We start from the raw sequence: 13,724 nt of genomic DNA on the forward strand, positions 1-13,724 counted from the left end.
CTGATGCAGATGATAATAGTACATCTACCTCCCAGGATTGTTGGGTTAAATGAGTGGTTATATTTAAAGTGCTAAGAGTACAAGGCGCCTGGGTGGCTCAGTCAGTTGAGCATCTGCCTTCGGCTTGGGTCATGATCCCAGGGTCCTGGGATCAAGTCCCGCATTGGGCTCCCTGCTCAGCAGGGAGTCTGCTTCTCCCTCTGCCTGCTGCCCCCTCTGCTTGTGCTCTCTCTCATATAAATAAATAAAATCTTTAAAAAAATGGAGTGCTAAGAGCAGAATCTGGAATACATGAAGTAAAATTTTAAGGTATTACATCTTTGGTATCATGAAGTGAGATGGCTGGGATTTCTCTGGCAGAATTTTGATCTTCACTTTAATAGGATGCTATTATGTCTAGATGTCAGGATGACTGTATAAGAATCAAAAGATCATTTTTTCTTTTTTGTTCTTTTCCTCTGACATAGCTAGTTGGCTTGAAATCAATCTGTTTTCTCAAAGCTTGGGTTTCCTTCAGTTTTGTCTCTCAGGTGAAGAGCTGAACTTTCTACCTGACTCTCACCTTAAATAGAAACATTTTCTCACTTGTCATATGAAAGGGAAAAAACGGGAGGGAAGTGGTAGTCTTAATTCTCCAGTATAGTGAGACAATTCAAAAGAAAACAAACACAACACTTTGCCATTAGATATTTTGATAAAAAGTGCTTCTCGAAATTGTTTTTGGAAATGCCATTTCACATTGTGTGATAGAAACCGAATTTCTGTTATCCACAAGGCAAATGAAGGGCTCTCAGGGAAGTAGGGGAGAGACAGTCACTGTGAATTTTCCATAACAGAATTTGACTATAGCAGTCATGGCATCTGAAAGAGCTCTGGGGACCAGAGAAGAGGGGGCAGTGACCTAAGTGGTTCCCTTTTTATAAGCACATCCCAGCTAAGTCCCCCCCGTACCCCCACATCTAGTGGTATGGCCAGTACCACCTCCTAAGAAGAGTCTGGCTTCCTGCATGTATAGGGCTTTTGAAAACTACCTGCCTTAAGCCATAGAAAACATGGTAGTATTTTAATTACTCCTCCCTGGTAATCTAGCCAGTTATATGAAAAACAAACTTAGCCATTATTATTATTTTTTTTTTTTTGGTAATAAAGCTTTTAAAAATTGTGTATGAAAAATTCCTAAAGTTTCTCTCCCATCTAAGTTCTTTTTCTCGTCATATCTGTAATAAGAATATGATGAAAGTCTTCAATAAATTCTGATAATACGGATGTCATTGCAAAAGTTGGGCAAATGTGGAAAAGTATATTTCCAACTGTTCAGGAATAATAATGTTAGCAAATAATCTCATTAGGAAATGGAAGAGACAGAGTCATGTCAGGCTATTTCCCACCTCAGGGCTTTTGCAGCTGCTGTTCCCTCTTTCTGGAATGTTCTTACTCCTTCTCATAGCTGGTGTTTTCTCATCATCCAGGTCTCAGTCAAATGTCACCTTCTCGGAGAGGCTTTCCTGACCCTCAGTTGAATCCTTCACCCCAACTCTGCTGCATATCCCATTCCTTGGTTCTAATTTCCATTAAACTGTATAACATCCCTTAGTTTTAATTTCTTCTTAGTATGTATCATGACCTGGATTCACTAATTTATGACTTCTGTTCTGGCTTATTTATCTTCCCAGTCAGATTGTGAACTCCAAAGAGCAGGTATCTTGTTGGTCTTTGTCACTACTAAGATTAGTGTCCAAATAGATGTGGAAGGAAAATGAGGTCGCAAAATTGTCATATTTATGAAAACAACTAGATTTTTTTTTTAACAGCTTGAGGGAGTAAAGCATTCAAAATTCAATTAAAATAGAAACTGCTGCAATGTGCTGCCCTTGGATATTAGATTTGTAATTGTTCATCCAAAGTGCTGCTTGTTATGAGCTGTGTTTGTCAACAGCATCACTTTGGGAACTGAGGCAGGTAGTACCTAGGGCGATTCTTTTCCACATTCCAGAGCCCTGGCATCAAACAGGAGACTTCTGGTATACCAGTTATATCAGGATATTTTGGCTTCAAAGTATTAAAATCCAGACTCTAACTGGGTCAAAGCATAAGTCTCCTGGGAAGATTGGAGCAAGGATTATTCTTTTAGCAGTTCAAAATGGTATCAAATACTCAAGTTCTGTCCATCTCTCTGTTCTGCCATCACTGAATGTCATCTTACCCAGGCAGGGCAATGTCTGAGGAAAACGAGAATGCTGCCTTTCTTTTCCTAGACTTGCTCCAACAGACTTCCTCCAGGGTCTCATGGGCCATTTTTGGGTACATACCCATTGTTGAACTAATCATTGGTGAGGGAATGAGATTGTGCACAACAATAAGGCCTGACCCTGAGCCAGGGGCTGGTGGGGTGGGGGGGCGTGGGTGGTGGTGGAGTGTATCCTTTTCCCATGAGGTGTGTGGACTGCTTGGGGAGTGGCAGTCATCTGAACAAAATTGAGGTTCTTTTGGGCGGGGAGAAGGAGGGGAAGTGCTGTATATTTCATCTATTGTTCCTATGTTTGGAAGCAGTAGCTAATGGTGTTGCTAAAACTTTTCTCCTAAGTTTTGTACTGTTTGGTCTGATGAGTAAAGACTGGTTCAAGATTCTAGAGGTTGATGAGCAGACTGGAGACCCATACAGTTACAGTCCTTTGGATTAAGTCCAAGCTTCTGCTCAAGAGCTTGCAGAAGAGCTCCTGTTTCAGCATGCAGTGGGGGCTACTGCTGTTCAAGAAGGAGACCTAGAGGGGGAGAGTCAGTTGGGCTCCTCTTTCAGCTGCTTTAATCCCATGCCCTGTCTTTAGAGAAGTGCAATCTGTTCTGCAGAGCCCATCTCATTCCATGTGTTTCTTTATTGCTTTATCCTATCCTTCTTCCCCAAAGCCTAAGAAAAAAGTTTAGGGATAGTTTGGGAAGTTGAGAGAGGAAGAGAGTGAGTTGTCAGAATGGAGGGCGTGGGGCAGCTTTCCATTTCTTGTTTATTTCTGCTATATGCTCTGTTTGTAATGATCAAAGTAACTTGTGCCTTTTATATAATTCTCTGCTTGGAGCTTTATTATGTTCCACAACAGGATGAGACTAAGAATAGATGAGATAATGTGAATGTTGAAATGTTCAAAACTCCACAGCCTCTACACCATTACCAATTACAACATATAAGTGTGGTTGAAATGCAAGGGGTATGTCAAGCCAGAAAATGGCATGGAATGTTGGGACTTTGATGTTTGATGATATATTCTGAATACTTTTTAACATCTTAAACATTTTGTGGTAGATTTGAAAAATGAGGGCAATCCTTTTTTGTTGTTGCTTGTACCCTCATAGACCGGTATGACCTATTAAACTGCCAATTTGGGATTCTTCCCTGTTCTCATTCCTTATGTGGTCATTGACCTAATTCTGTCCATTCTCCTTACCACAGGCACTAACTCAGTCTTGGCCCTTATCACAGGACAGACAAATCCTTTTGTTCTTGAATTATTTCCCTATTACTTTGCAAGTGTTGTATGGATAAAGATGAACTTTTACCTATCTTTGATGTCTTCAGATAGCTATCACAAGACCTTATGGAAAGTGGAGGAAAATCAATGTTTGTTGATTTCTTGTTGATATTTCCTTTTCTGCTTTTGGTTTTAGAGTCTGAACTGAAGAATTTTTGTTCCAGAAATATACTGATCATCCTTGGCTTCTCCTCTATCATGGCTGTGATTGCCTTGATTGCTGTGGGGCTGACCCAGAACAAACCATTGCCAGAAAATTTTAAGGTAACTCAAATCTGAGAGGTTCTGGCTGGAGTGTGGTGGGGGAGGGGAAAGAGGTTGTGGTAAATCAGAGCAATACAGGAGGGGTGGAGGTTCTGGCAGCCCAGGAGCAAGTCAATATCCACTGAATTAGGGAAGTAAAATGGAATGATGCTCATTCTGGAAGAGGAAATGTCTTGAATCAATTAGTGGTAGGAAGATAATTGTCTTTATGCTTGTTCAGCAATAATTATTGTTAATACTTTAACAGAAACAAATACTTTATGGGGCGCCTGGGGGGCTCAGTTGTTAAGCGTCTGCCTTCGGCTCAGGTCATGATCCCAGGGTCCTGGGATCGAGCCCCACATCAGGCTCCCTGCTCCGTGGGAAGCCTGCTTCTCCCTCTCCCACTCCCCCTGCTTGTGTTCCCTCTCTCGCTGTGTCTCTCTCTGTCAAATAAATAAAATCTTTAAAAAAAAAAAAGAAACAAATACTTTATTCACTACATCCAGATATGTGCTGATACCATGTGGTGATATTTTGTGCTGATATTCTATGATCTAGCACTATCTCTCCTTCTTATTCATTGTTTCACTGTGGATGTGTCACAACATTGCACTCTTTGATCTTCTTAATCATTATTACTATCACGAAAATAATAAAATTTATTAGAGAACATTGTACAAAGCACTTTGAAAGTCAAAGATTGTGGAGAAGACTTGTTCCTCATCTTCAAAATATTAAAGAAAGTGGGGCGCCTGGGTGGCTCAGTCGTTAAGCGTCTGCCTTTGGCTCATGTCATGATGCCAGGGTCCTGGGATCCAGTCCCGCATTGGGCTCCCTGCTCAGCGGGAAGCCTGCTTCCCCTGCTTCCCACTTGCCCTGCTTCCCACTCCCCCTGCTTGTGTTCCCTCTCTCGCTGTGTTTCTCTCTCTGTCAAATAAATAAATAAATAAAATCTTAAAAAAACAAACAAACAAAAAAACCTCCAAAATATTAAAGAAAGCAGCAAAATCCATGAAAAAAAAAACAGAGCACATACATGTATCAAATATAGTGATTTGAAATGAATTCATGGGTGGACAGATTTCTTGGAAATTTCCACATTTGAACAGATAGTTAATATCATTAAAAATAATTAGGATCGTTAACTCTGCTGTGATTTCTGCTTCCTTTCAAATTCATCAAAGTAAAATTTCAAAGACATGAATATCTTACAGATAGCTTTTAATATCATTATTTTAATCTGTTAATTAAAAAGCATGTGGAAAATTTAGATTTATGTTGTAAGTACACCATTTTAAACTTTCATTGAAATTAAATAAATGTATAAGTAAATAAATCTAAAAGGGCCCAGAATATGCCAATATGCTAATGTTGTACATATTGGCACATATGTACACATAGACGATGCCTTATCCAGAAGTTAACTTGACCATGGAGGCTCTGAAATACATGGGCAGAAGTTTATTTTCTTGTACTCGAAGATACTAAACTGTGAGACTGGGAAGATGGATGCATATGCCAGGCTTCTAAAACTTTTGCCACCCACCCAAATCAGTTGCTATATAGCGGAGGCCTGGAGTTACATCGGCATCCCTTTGCGGCATGAACTCAACTCAGTGTTGCTGTGCACAGCAACCCCTTTGTCAGCTCAGAAGGCCGATATTATCTCATTGTCAATGGTCTCTTGCCTTTTAATGTTGGGTGATGTTGGCTCTCTTGGCAAAACTTCACTCACAGTTGAAGCCTCGTGACATCTTGGTTCTGCTATTTGTTTACCAGCTGCTAAAGTCATGATTGCCTTCTTGATTTGACCTTTTTACATGTTCATTATTGCATCATTGGAGAGGGGCACTGCCCAGGAGGCAAAATCCATGACAGACTTGAGCTCTGTGTTCCCCGTGAATACTTCTGGTCATGGGTGACCTTCCTGCATTCACAGTGGTCATCATTGACTCTTGTGATTCTGTGTTGTGCTGGCCCCACAAAATGGAACAGGTCTTTAAATAAGAGGTATGAGTATTTGAAGAGTAGACAATGGCATATGAAATGAATCTTCATAGCAATATCACTGGTTTATTTTACACAAAGATCATTTTATATATGCAAACTAGTCATTTATTAAGGTCATACACTAATCTTAATAAGATTGCTGGCATATATTGAGGGCAAAAATATTTTAGGAACTTGTCTTTGGTGATGGCTTTAAGCTGTGTATGCTGCCCAATATAATAGTCACTAGCCATATGTAGCTATTTCAACTTAATTAAAATAAAATAAAATAAAATAAAATAAAATAAAATAAAATAAAATAAAATAACTTTGTTCCTTAATTGCACTAGCCACATTCCAAGCAGTCAATAGCCTCATGTGGCTGGTGGATACTAAACTGGACAATGAAGACACAGAACATTTCCACTGCTGAAGAAAGTTCAATTGGACATTGCTGCTTTAGAGCATACTCTTTGATAATATCTCTGAAATCATTTAAAACTAAGTTTGAGGAATAAGGTATATGATAAAACATTATAAAATCTAAAATAAGGAACAAGAAATGAGACTTTTTCTTATGTGGTTTATAAACTAATACCAGGACCATCCCAGATATCCTGGGCTACTAAAGTGCTTTGAGTAGTTTGTTGGAATAAATTGATTTTCTTTCAAAAATTATGATTTAAAGGATAACACTTATTTCGATATTTGTACATTTGTTTTAAAAACATAACATCGAACTTCCAGGGAAGATGGTGGAGTAGGAGGATCCTAAGCTCACCTCATCCCATGGAACAAGGTAACACCCACATCCATGTACAAACCCAGAAAACGATCTGAAGACTGACAGAACGGACTCTTCACAGCTAAATGAAGAGAAGAGGCCATATCAAAGAGGGTAGGAAGGGTGGAGACATATTTGGAAGCTAAATGGACCTGTCTGTAGGAGGGAGGAACAATACAGGCATGGAAAGGGGAGAGGACCAGACCGTCACACCAAGCACCCCACGCGCACAGGGATCCTACATGAAACCAGAGGGGCCTAATTTCCCAAGTTCTTATAGTCAGCAGGGATTAATGCCTGGAAATTTGAAAATTAGTGGGGTCAGTTCTGGAAGAGCCAGGAGGGTGAGAGGAAACGGAGTCCCCACCCTTAAAGAGATAGCACCCTTAAACAAACAGCCCTGTGGAGATACAGCATAGAAGCAGCAGTTTGAAAAGCATCTGGGGTGTGCAGGAGGGAGATTTGTTTACTAATCTCAGAGCATGTGCTTGGAGGGGCAGGGATCATTGGGAGACTTCTCTAAGAACAAAGGAGCTGGTGGATGCCATTTCCTTTCCCCACCCTCCAGCATAAACACATGGACACCTGTGAACCAGCACTTCTCCAACACTACCTAACTTGCTAACAGCATGCCTCGCCCTTGTGTTCTCCTGTGGACATGCTGGCTCCAGCCAGGCCTCACTCCAGGTCTTCTATCACAACAGACCTTACTAATACCACCCACCCTGCCCCCAAGTGCTTCTTGGGATCCACCCCCTCCAATCCAGCCACCCTTGGTTCTGGTGGCTACCAGTCCCCTTTCACAACAGACGTAAACAAACCTTGCTAACGCTGTGTGCCCCACCCCCCCATCCCTGCTTTCTCCTGTGTACCTGCCGCCTCCAGTATGCCCTTGGCCAAAGCCCATCCAAAGTGGTGCCACAAGCCTGGCAGTGGGCAAGCAGCCCTGATAGGCCAGCACCACTCCAAAGTGACTCCTGTCCTGGGGAGAGTGGAAGGTAACCACACACACCTATCTGACTGCAACCCCAGCAGTGGGCTGGCAGCAGATGTCTGGTCTGACTGCAGGTCCTGCCCGCCTGTGAAAGGCTCTCAGAAGACAACACCAAGGAAAGTGCCCTACAGTTTGGTGTTACTGCATCTCTGGCAAACTCCTGGTCTGACTCAACTCAAGCTGAAAGTGGCCCTATACTGGCCCACTAACAACACATGGACCAAACTCTGCCCACAACAGGCAAAGAGAGCCATCACAAACAACTGGACTGAAGGCAAAAGCGGCTAAGCCACAACAGCAGGACACATGCATCACACAAAGGAGATACCCCTGAAGCGCCAGGTGAACAGGGGACACTGCGTGGCAGGGCACTACGGGACCTCTTCTTCATAAGGCTATTACTGTCAAGTACATGAGACATAGCCGTCTTTCTTAACACAGAGAAACAGATGCAGAGAGTTAGACAAAATGAGGAGACAGAGGAATATATCCCAAATGAAAGGACAGGACAAAATCACAGCAAGAGAGCTAACAAATGGAGATAAGTAATATGCTTGTAGAGAATTTGAAGTAATGGTCATAAAGATACTCACTGGGCTTGAGAAAAGAGTGACCCTCTTAACAAAGAGAGAAAACAAAAAAGAGGGTCACCTGGGTGGCTCAATTGGTTGAGCAACCAGCTCTTGGTTTTGATTCACGTTGTGATCTCAGGGTTGTGGGATCAAGCCCTGTGTCAGGCTCTGTGCTCAGCTCAGAATCTGCTTAGGATTCTCTCTCTCCTTCTCCCTCTGCCCTTCCCCCTGTTCTCTCTCTCTTTCTCTCTCTCTCTTTCAATAAATAAATAAAATCTTTGGGAAAAAAAAAAGGAAAACAAAAACAAACCAATCAGAGATGAAGTACTCAATAACTCAAATTAAACCTACACTAGATGGAATAAATAGTAGACTGGAGGAAGAAGAAGAATGGATCAGTGACTGGAGGACAGAGTAATGGAAAGCAATCAAGCTGAACAGGAGCAAATAAAGAAATAATAAAAAAATAAAACCAGGGAATTCACCGATACTATCAAGCATAAAAACATTCACATTACAGTGATCCCAGAAGGAGAAAAGAGAGAAAGGGGGGCAGAAAATTTATTTGAAGAAATAATAACTGAAAACTTCCTGAATCAGGGGAAGGAAACAGAAATCCAGATCCGGGAGGCACAGAGAGCCCTCAACAAAATCAACCCAAGGAGGTCCACACCAAGACATATAGTAATTAAAATGGCAAAAAGTAGTGATAAAGAGAATTTTAAAAGCAGCAAGAGAAAATAATTACTTATAAGGGAAATCCCATAAGGCTGTAGCTAATTTTTTAGCAAAAACTTTGCAGGCCAAAAGGGAGTGGCATGGTACATTCAAAGTGCTGAAAGAAAAAAACCTGCAGCCAAGAATACTCTATCCAGCAAGGCTGTCATTCAAAATAGAAGAAGAGATAGTTTCCCAGACAAACAAAAGTTAAAGGAATTCATGACCACTACCAGAAATGTTAAAGGGGACTCTTGAGTGGAAAGGAAAGACCATAAGCAGGAGTAAGAAAAATAGGAAGCACAAAGGCAGTTAAAATAAGTATATCTATAAAAATCAGTCAAGGGATTCACAAAGTAAAAGGATGTAAAGTATGACACCATATACTTAAAACATGGGGGAGAAAGGAATAAAGAATGGATTCAAACTTAAGCAACCATCAATTTAACATAGATTGCTATATGTATAAGATGTTATATATAAAGGTAATGGTAACCACAAATCAAAAACCAGTAATAGATATGTGGAAAATAAAGAGAAAGGAATCCAAGTATATCACTAAAGAAAGCCAGGAAACCATGAGAGAAAGCAGCAAGAGAAGAAAAGAAGAACTACAAAAACAACCATAAAGCAAGTAACAAAATGGCAATATGTACATATCTATCAATAATCAGTTTGAATGTAAATGAACTAAATGCTACAACCAAAAGACATAGGGTGACAGAATGGATAAAAAAGCAAGACCGATCTATATGCTGCCCACAAGAAACTCATTTCAGACCTAAAGACATATGCAGATTGAAAGTGAGGGGATGGAAATGCATTTATCATACAAATCGAAGTGAAAAGAAAGCTGGGGTAGCAATACTTATATTGTACAAAATGAACTTTAGAATAAAGACTGTAACAAGAGACAAAGAAGGATGCTATATAATCATAAAGGGAACAATCCAACAAGAAGATATAACAGTTATAAATATGCACCCAATATGGGAGCACCCAAATACATAAAGCAGCTAATAACAAACATAAAGTAATCAATAGTAACATAATAATAGTAGGGGATTTTAACACTCCACTTACATCAATGGATAGATCATCCAAACCGAAAATCAACAAGGAAACAGTGACTTTGAATGATACATTGGACCAGAATAATCTAACAGATATATTCACAATATTCCATCCTAAAACAGTAGAATACATATTCTTTTCAAGTGCACATGGAACATTCTCCAGAATAGATCACATATTGGCCACAAAACAAGTCTCAACAAATTCAAAAAGATTGAAATCATACCAGGCATCTTTTCTTTTTTTTTTTTTTTTTTTAAAGATTTTATTTATTTATTTGACAGAGAGAGACACAGCGAGAGAGGGAACACAAGCAGGGGGAGTGGGAGAGGGAGAAGCAGGCTTCCCGCGGAGCAGAGAGCCCGATGTGGGGCTCGATCCCAGGACGCTGGGATCATGACCTGAGCCGAAGGCAGACGCTTAACGACTGAGCCACCCAGGCGCCCCACCAGGCATCTTTTCTGACTACAACACTGTGAAACTAGAAATCAACCACAAACAAAAATCTGTTAAGAGCATGGAGATTAAATAACATGCTACTAAACAATGCACAGGTCAACCAAGAAATCAAAGAGGAAATAAAAAAATACATGTAGACAAATGCAAATGAAAACATAATGGTCCAAAATCTTTGGGATGCAGCAAAGCTGTTCTAAGAGGGAACTTCATAGCAATGCAGGCCTACCTCAAGAAGCAAGAAAAATCTTAAACAACCTAACCTTATACCTAAAGGAGCTAGAAGAAGAAGAACAAACAAAACCCAAAACCACTAGAAGGAAGGAAATAATAAAGATTAGAGCAGAAATAAATGAAGTAGAAACTAAATAGACAATAGAATAGATCAATGAAACCAGGAGCTGGTTCTTTGAAAAGATAAACCAAATTGGTAAACCTGTGGCCAGACTCATTAAAAAAAAAAAAGAGAGGTGACTCAAACAAAATTAGAAATGAAAGAGGAGAAATAACAACTAATACCACAGAAGTACAAAGGATTATAAGAGACTATTATGAAAAATTATATGCCAACAAACTGGACAACCTAGAAGACATGGATAAATTCCGAGAGACATATAACCTCCCAAATCTGAATCAGGAAGAAATAGAAACATTGAGTAGACCTATTATCAGCAATGAAATTGAATCAGTAATAAAAAAAACTACCAACAAACAAAAATCCAGGACCTGACCGCTTCCTTGGTGAATTCTACCAAACATTTAAAGAAGAGCTAATACCTAGTCTTCTTTAACTATCCCAAAAAATAGAAGAGGAAGGAAAACTTCCAATTTCATTCTATGAGGGCAACATTACCCTGATGCCAAAACCAGATAAAGAAAAAAAGAGAACTACAGGCCAATAACTCTGATGAACATAGATGCAAAAATCCTCAACAAAATATTAGCAAACCAAATCCAACAATACATTAAAAAAATTATTCACCACGATCAAGTGGGATTTATTCCTGAGACACAAGGGTGGTTCAATATTTGCAAATCAATCAACATGATACATCACATTAACAAGAGAAAGGATAGAAATCATATGATCATCTCAATAGATGCAGAAAAAGCATTTGACAAAGTACAAAATTCATTCATGATAAAAACTCTCAACAAAGTAGGTTTAGAGGAAATATACCTCAACATAACAAAGGCCATATATTAAAAAACCCCACAGCTAACATCATAATGGTGAAAACTGAAAACTTTTCCTTTAAGATCAGAAAAAGACAAAAATGCCCACTCTTACCACTTCTATTCAACATAGTACTAGAAGTCCTGGCCACAGCAATCAGACAAGAAATAGAAATGAAAGGCATCCAAATCGGTAAGGAAGAAGGAAAATTTTCACTATTTGCAGAGGATATCATACTGTATATAGAAAACCCTAAAAGCTCCACCAAAAAAACTACCAAAACTGATAAATGAATTTAGTAAGGTCAGAGGATAAAAAATCAATATATAGAAATCCATTGCATATCTATACACTATACATCTATAATGAAATAACAGAAAAAGAATGTAAGTAAACAATCCCATGGGGTGCTGGGGTGGCTCAGTTAAGCATCTGCCTTCAGCTCAGGTCATGAACCTGAGGTCCTGGGATCGAACCCCATGTCGGGCTCCCTGCTCAACAGGGAGTCTGCTTCTCCTTCTCTCTCTCTGCTTCCCCCATCCCCACTGGTGCTCTCTCTCTCTCTTGCTTGGTCTCTCTCTTTCAAATAAAGAAATAAAATCTTAAAATTAAAAAAAAAAAGAAAGAAAACAATCCCATTTACAATTGTACCAAAAAGAATAAAATGCCTAGGAATAAACTTTCTTTCACCTTTCAAGGAGGTAAAAGACTTGTACTCTGAAAACTATAAAACACTGATGAAAGAAATTGAAGATGACATAAACAAATGAAAGATATTCCATGCTCATGGATTGGGAGATGTCCATACTACCCAAAGCAGTCTATGGATTTAATGCAATCCCTATCAAAATACCAAGAGTATTTTTCACAGAACTAGAACAAACAATCCTAAAATGTATATGGATCCAAAAAGACCTTGAGTAGCCAAAGCAGTCTTGAAAAAGAAAAACAAAACTGGAGATACCACAATCCTAGATTTCAAGATATACTACAAAGCTATAGTACTATAAACAGTGTTGTACTGGCACAAAAATAAATGCACAGATCAACAGAACACAATTATATGGTCAGTTAATCTTTGACAAAGGTGGCAAGAATGTGCAATGGGAAAAAGATAGTCTCTTCAACAAATGGTGTTGGGACAACTGGACAGCTACATGCAAAAGAATGAAATTGGACTGCTTTCTTACACCATACACAAAAATAAACTCAAAATGGGTTAAGGATGTAAATGTGAGACCTGAAACCATAAAAATCCTAGAAGAGCATAGGCAGTAATTTCTTTGTTGTCAAGTGTAGCAACATTTTTCTAGATATGTCTCCTGAGGCAAGGGAAACAAAAGCAAAAATAATCCATTAGCTTCTGCACAGCAAAGGAAATGATCAACAAAACTAAAAGACAGCCTACTGAGTGGGAGATGATATTTTCAAATGACATAGCCAATAAAGGGTTAGTATTCAAAATATATAAAGAACTTACACAGCACAACACAAAAAAACAAATAATCCAAATAAAAAATGGACAAAAGACATGAACAGACGTTTCTCCAAAGAAGACATACAGATGGCCAGAAGACACAAGATGCTCAACATCACTCATCATCAGGGAAATGCAAATAAAAACCACAGTGAGATATTACCTCACACCTGTCAGAATGGCTAGAATAAAAAACACAAGAAACAGTTAAGTGTTGGTGAGGATGTGGAAAAAAGGGAACTGTTGTGCACTGTTGGTGGGAATGCAAATTGATGTGGCCACTGTGGAAAACAGTATGGAGCTTCCTCAAAAATTAAAAATAGAACTACCGTATGATCCAGTAATTCTACTCCTGGGTATTTACCCAAAGAATACAAAAACATTAATTTGAAAAGATATATGCACCCCTGTGTTTATTGCAGCAGTATTTACAATAACCAAATTGTGGAAGCAACCCAAGCATCCACTGATAGGTGAATGGATAAAGAAGATGTGGTACATATATACAATGGAATATTATTCAGCCATAAAGAAGAATGAAATGTTGCCATTTGCAACAACATGGATAGAGCTAGAGAATATAATGCTAAGTGAAATAAGTCAGAGAAAGACAAATACCATAGGTTTTTACTCATATGTGGAATTTAAGAAACAAAACAAGCAAAAAAAGAGACAAACCTAAAAACAGATTCAACTATAGAGAACAAATTGATGGTT

The 13,724-nt window shown here is 39.1% G+C and overlaps 2 protein-coding genes across 4 annotated transcripts in view; one reads left to right on the plus strand and one right to left on the minus strand.

The window, feature by feature from the left end:
• Positions 1–13,724, minus strand: part of LOC116649458 (RNA/RNP complex-1-interacting phosphatase-like) — a 154,062-nt gene that overhangs the window by 49,087 nt on the left and 91,251 nt on the right. The gene's annotated exons all lie outside the window — the stretch shown is intronic.
• ENTPD1 (ectonucleoside triphosphate diphosphohydrolase 1) overlaps positions 1–13,724 on the plus strand; it is a 95,364-nt gene that overhangs the window by 45,332 nt on the left and 36,308 nt on the right. For both annotated transcript variants that reach the window (XM_032432245.1, XM_032432246.1), the window contains exon 2: positions 3,658–3,785. In XM_032432245.1, coding sequence (XP_032288136.1) covers positions 3,658–3,785 — 128 coding nt within the window. The remainder of the gene's footprint in view (positions 1–3,657; positions 3,786–13,724) is intronic.

Source organism: Phoca vitulina, unplaced genomic scaffold, assembly GCF_004348235.1.
Source record: "Phoca vitulina isolate PV1807 unplaced genomic scaffold, GSC_HSeal_1.0 scaffold48, whole genome shotgun sequence".
NCBI lineage: Eukaryota > Metazoa > Chordata > Mammalia > Carnivora > Phocidae > Phoca > Phoca vitulina.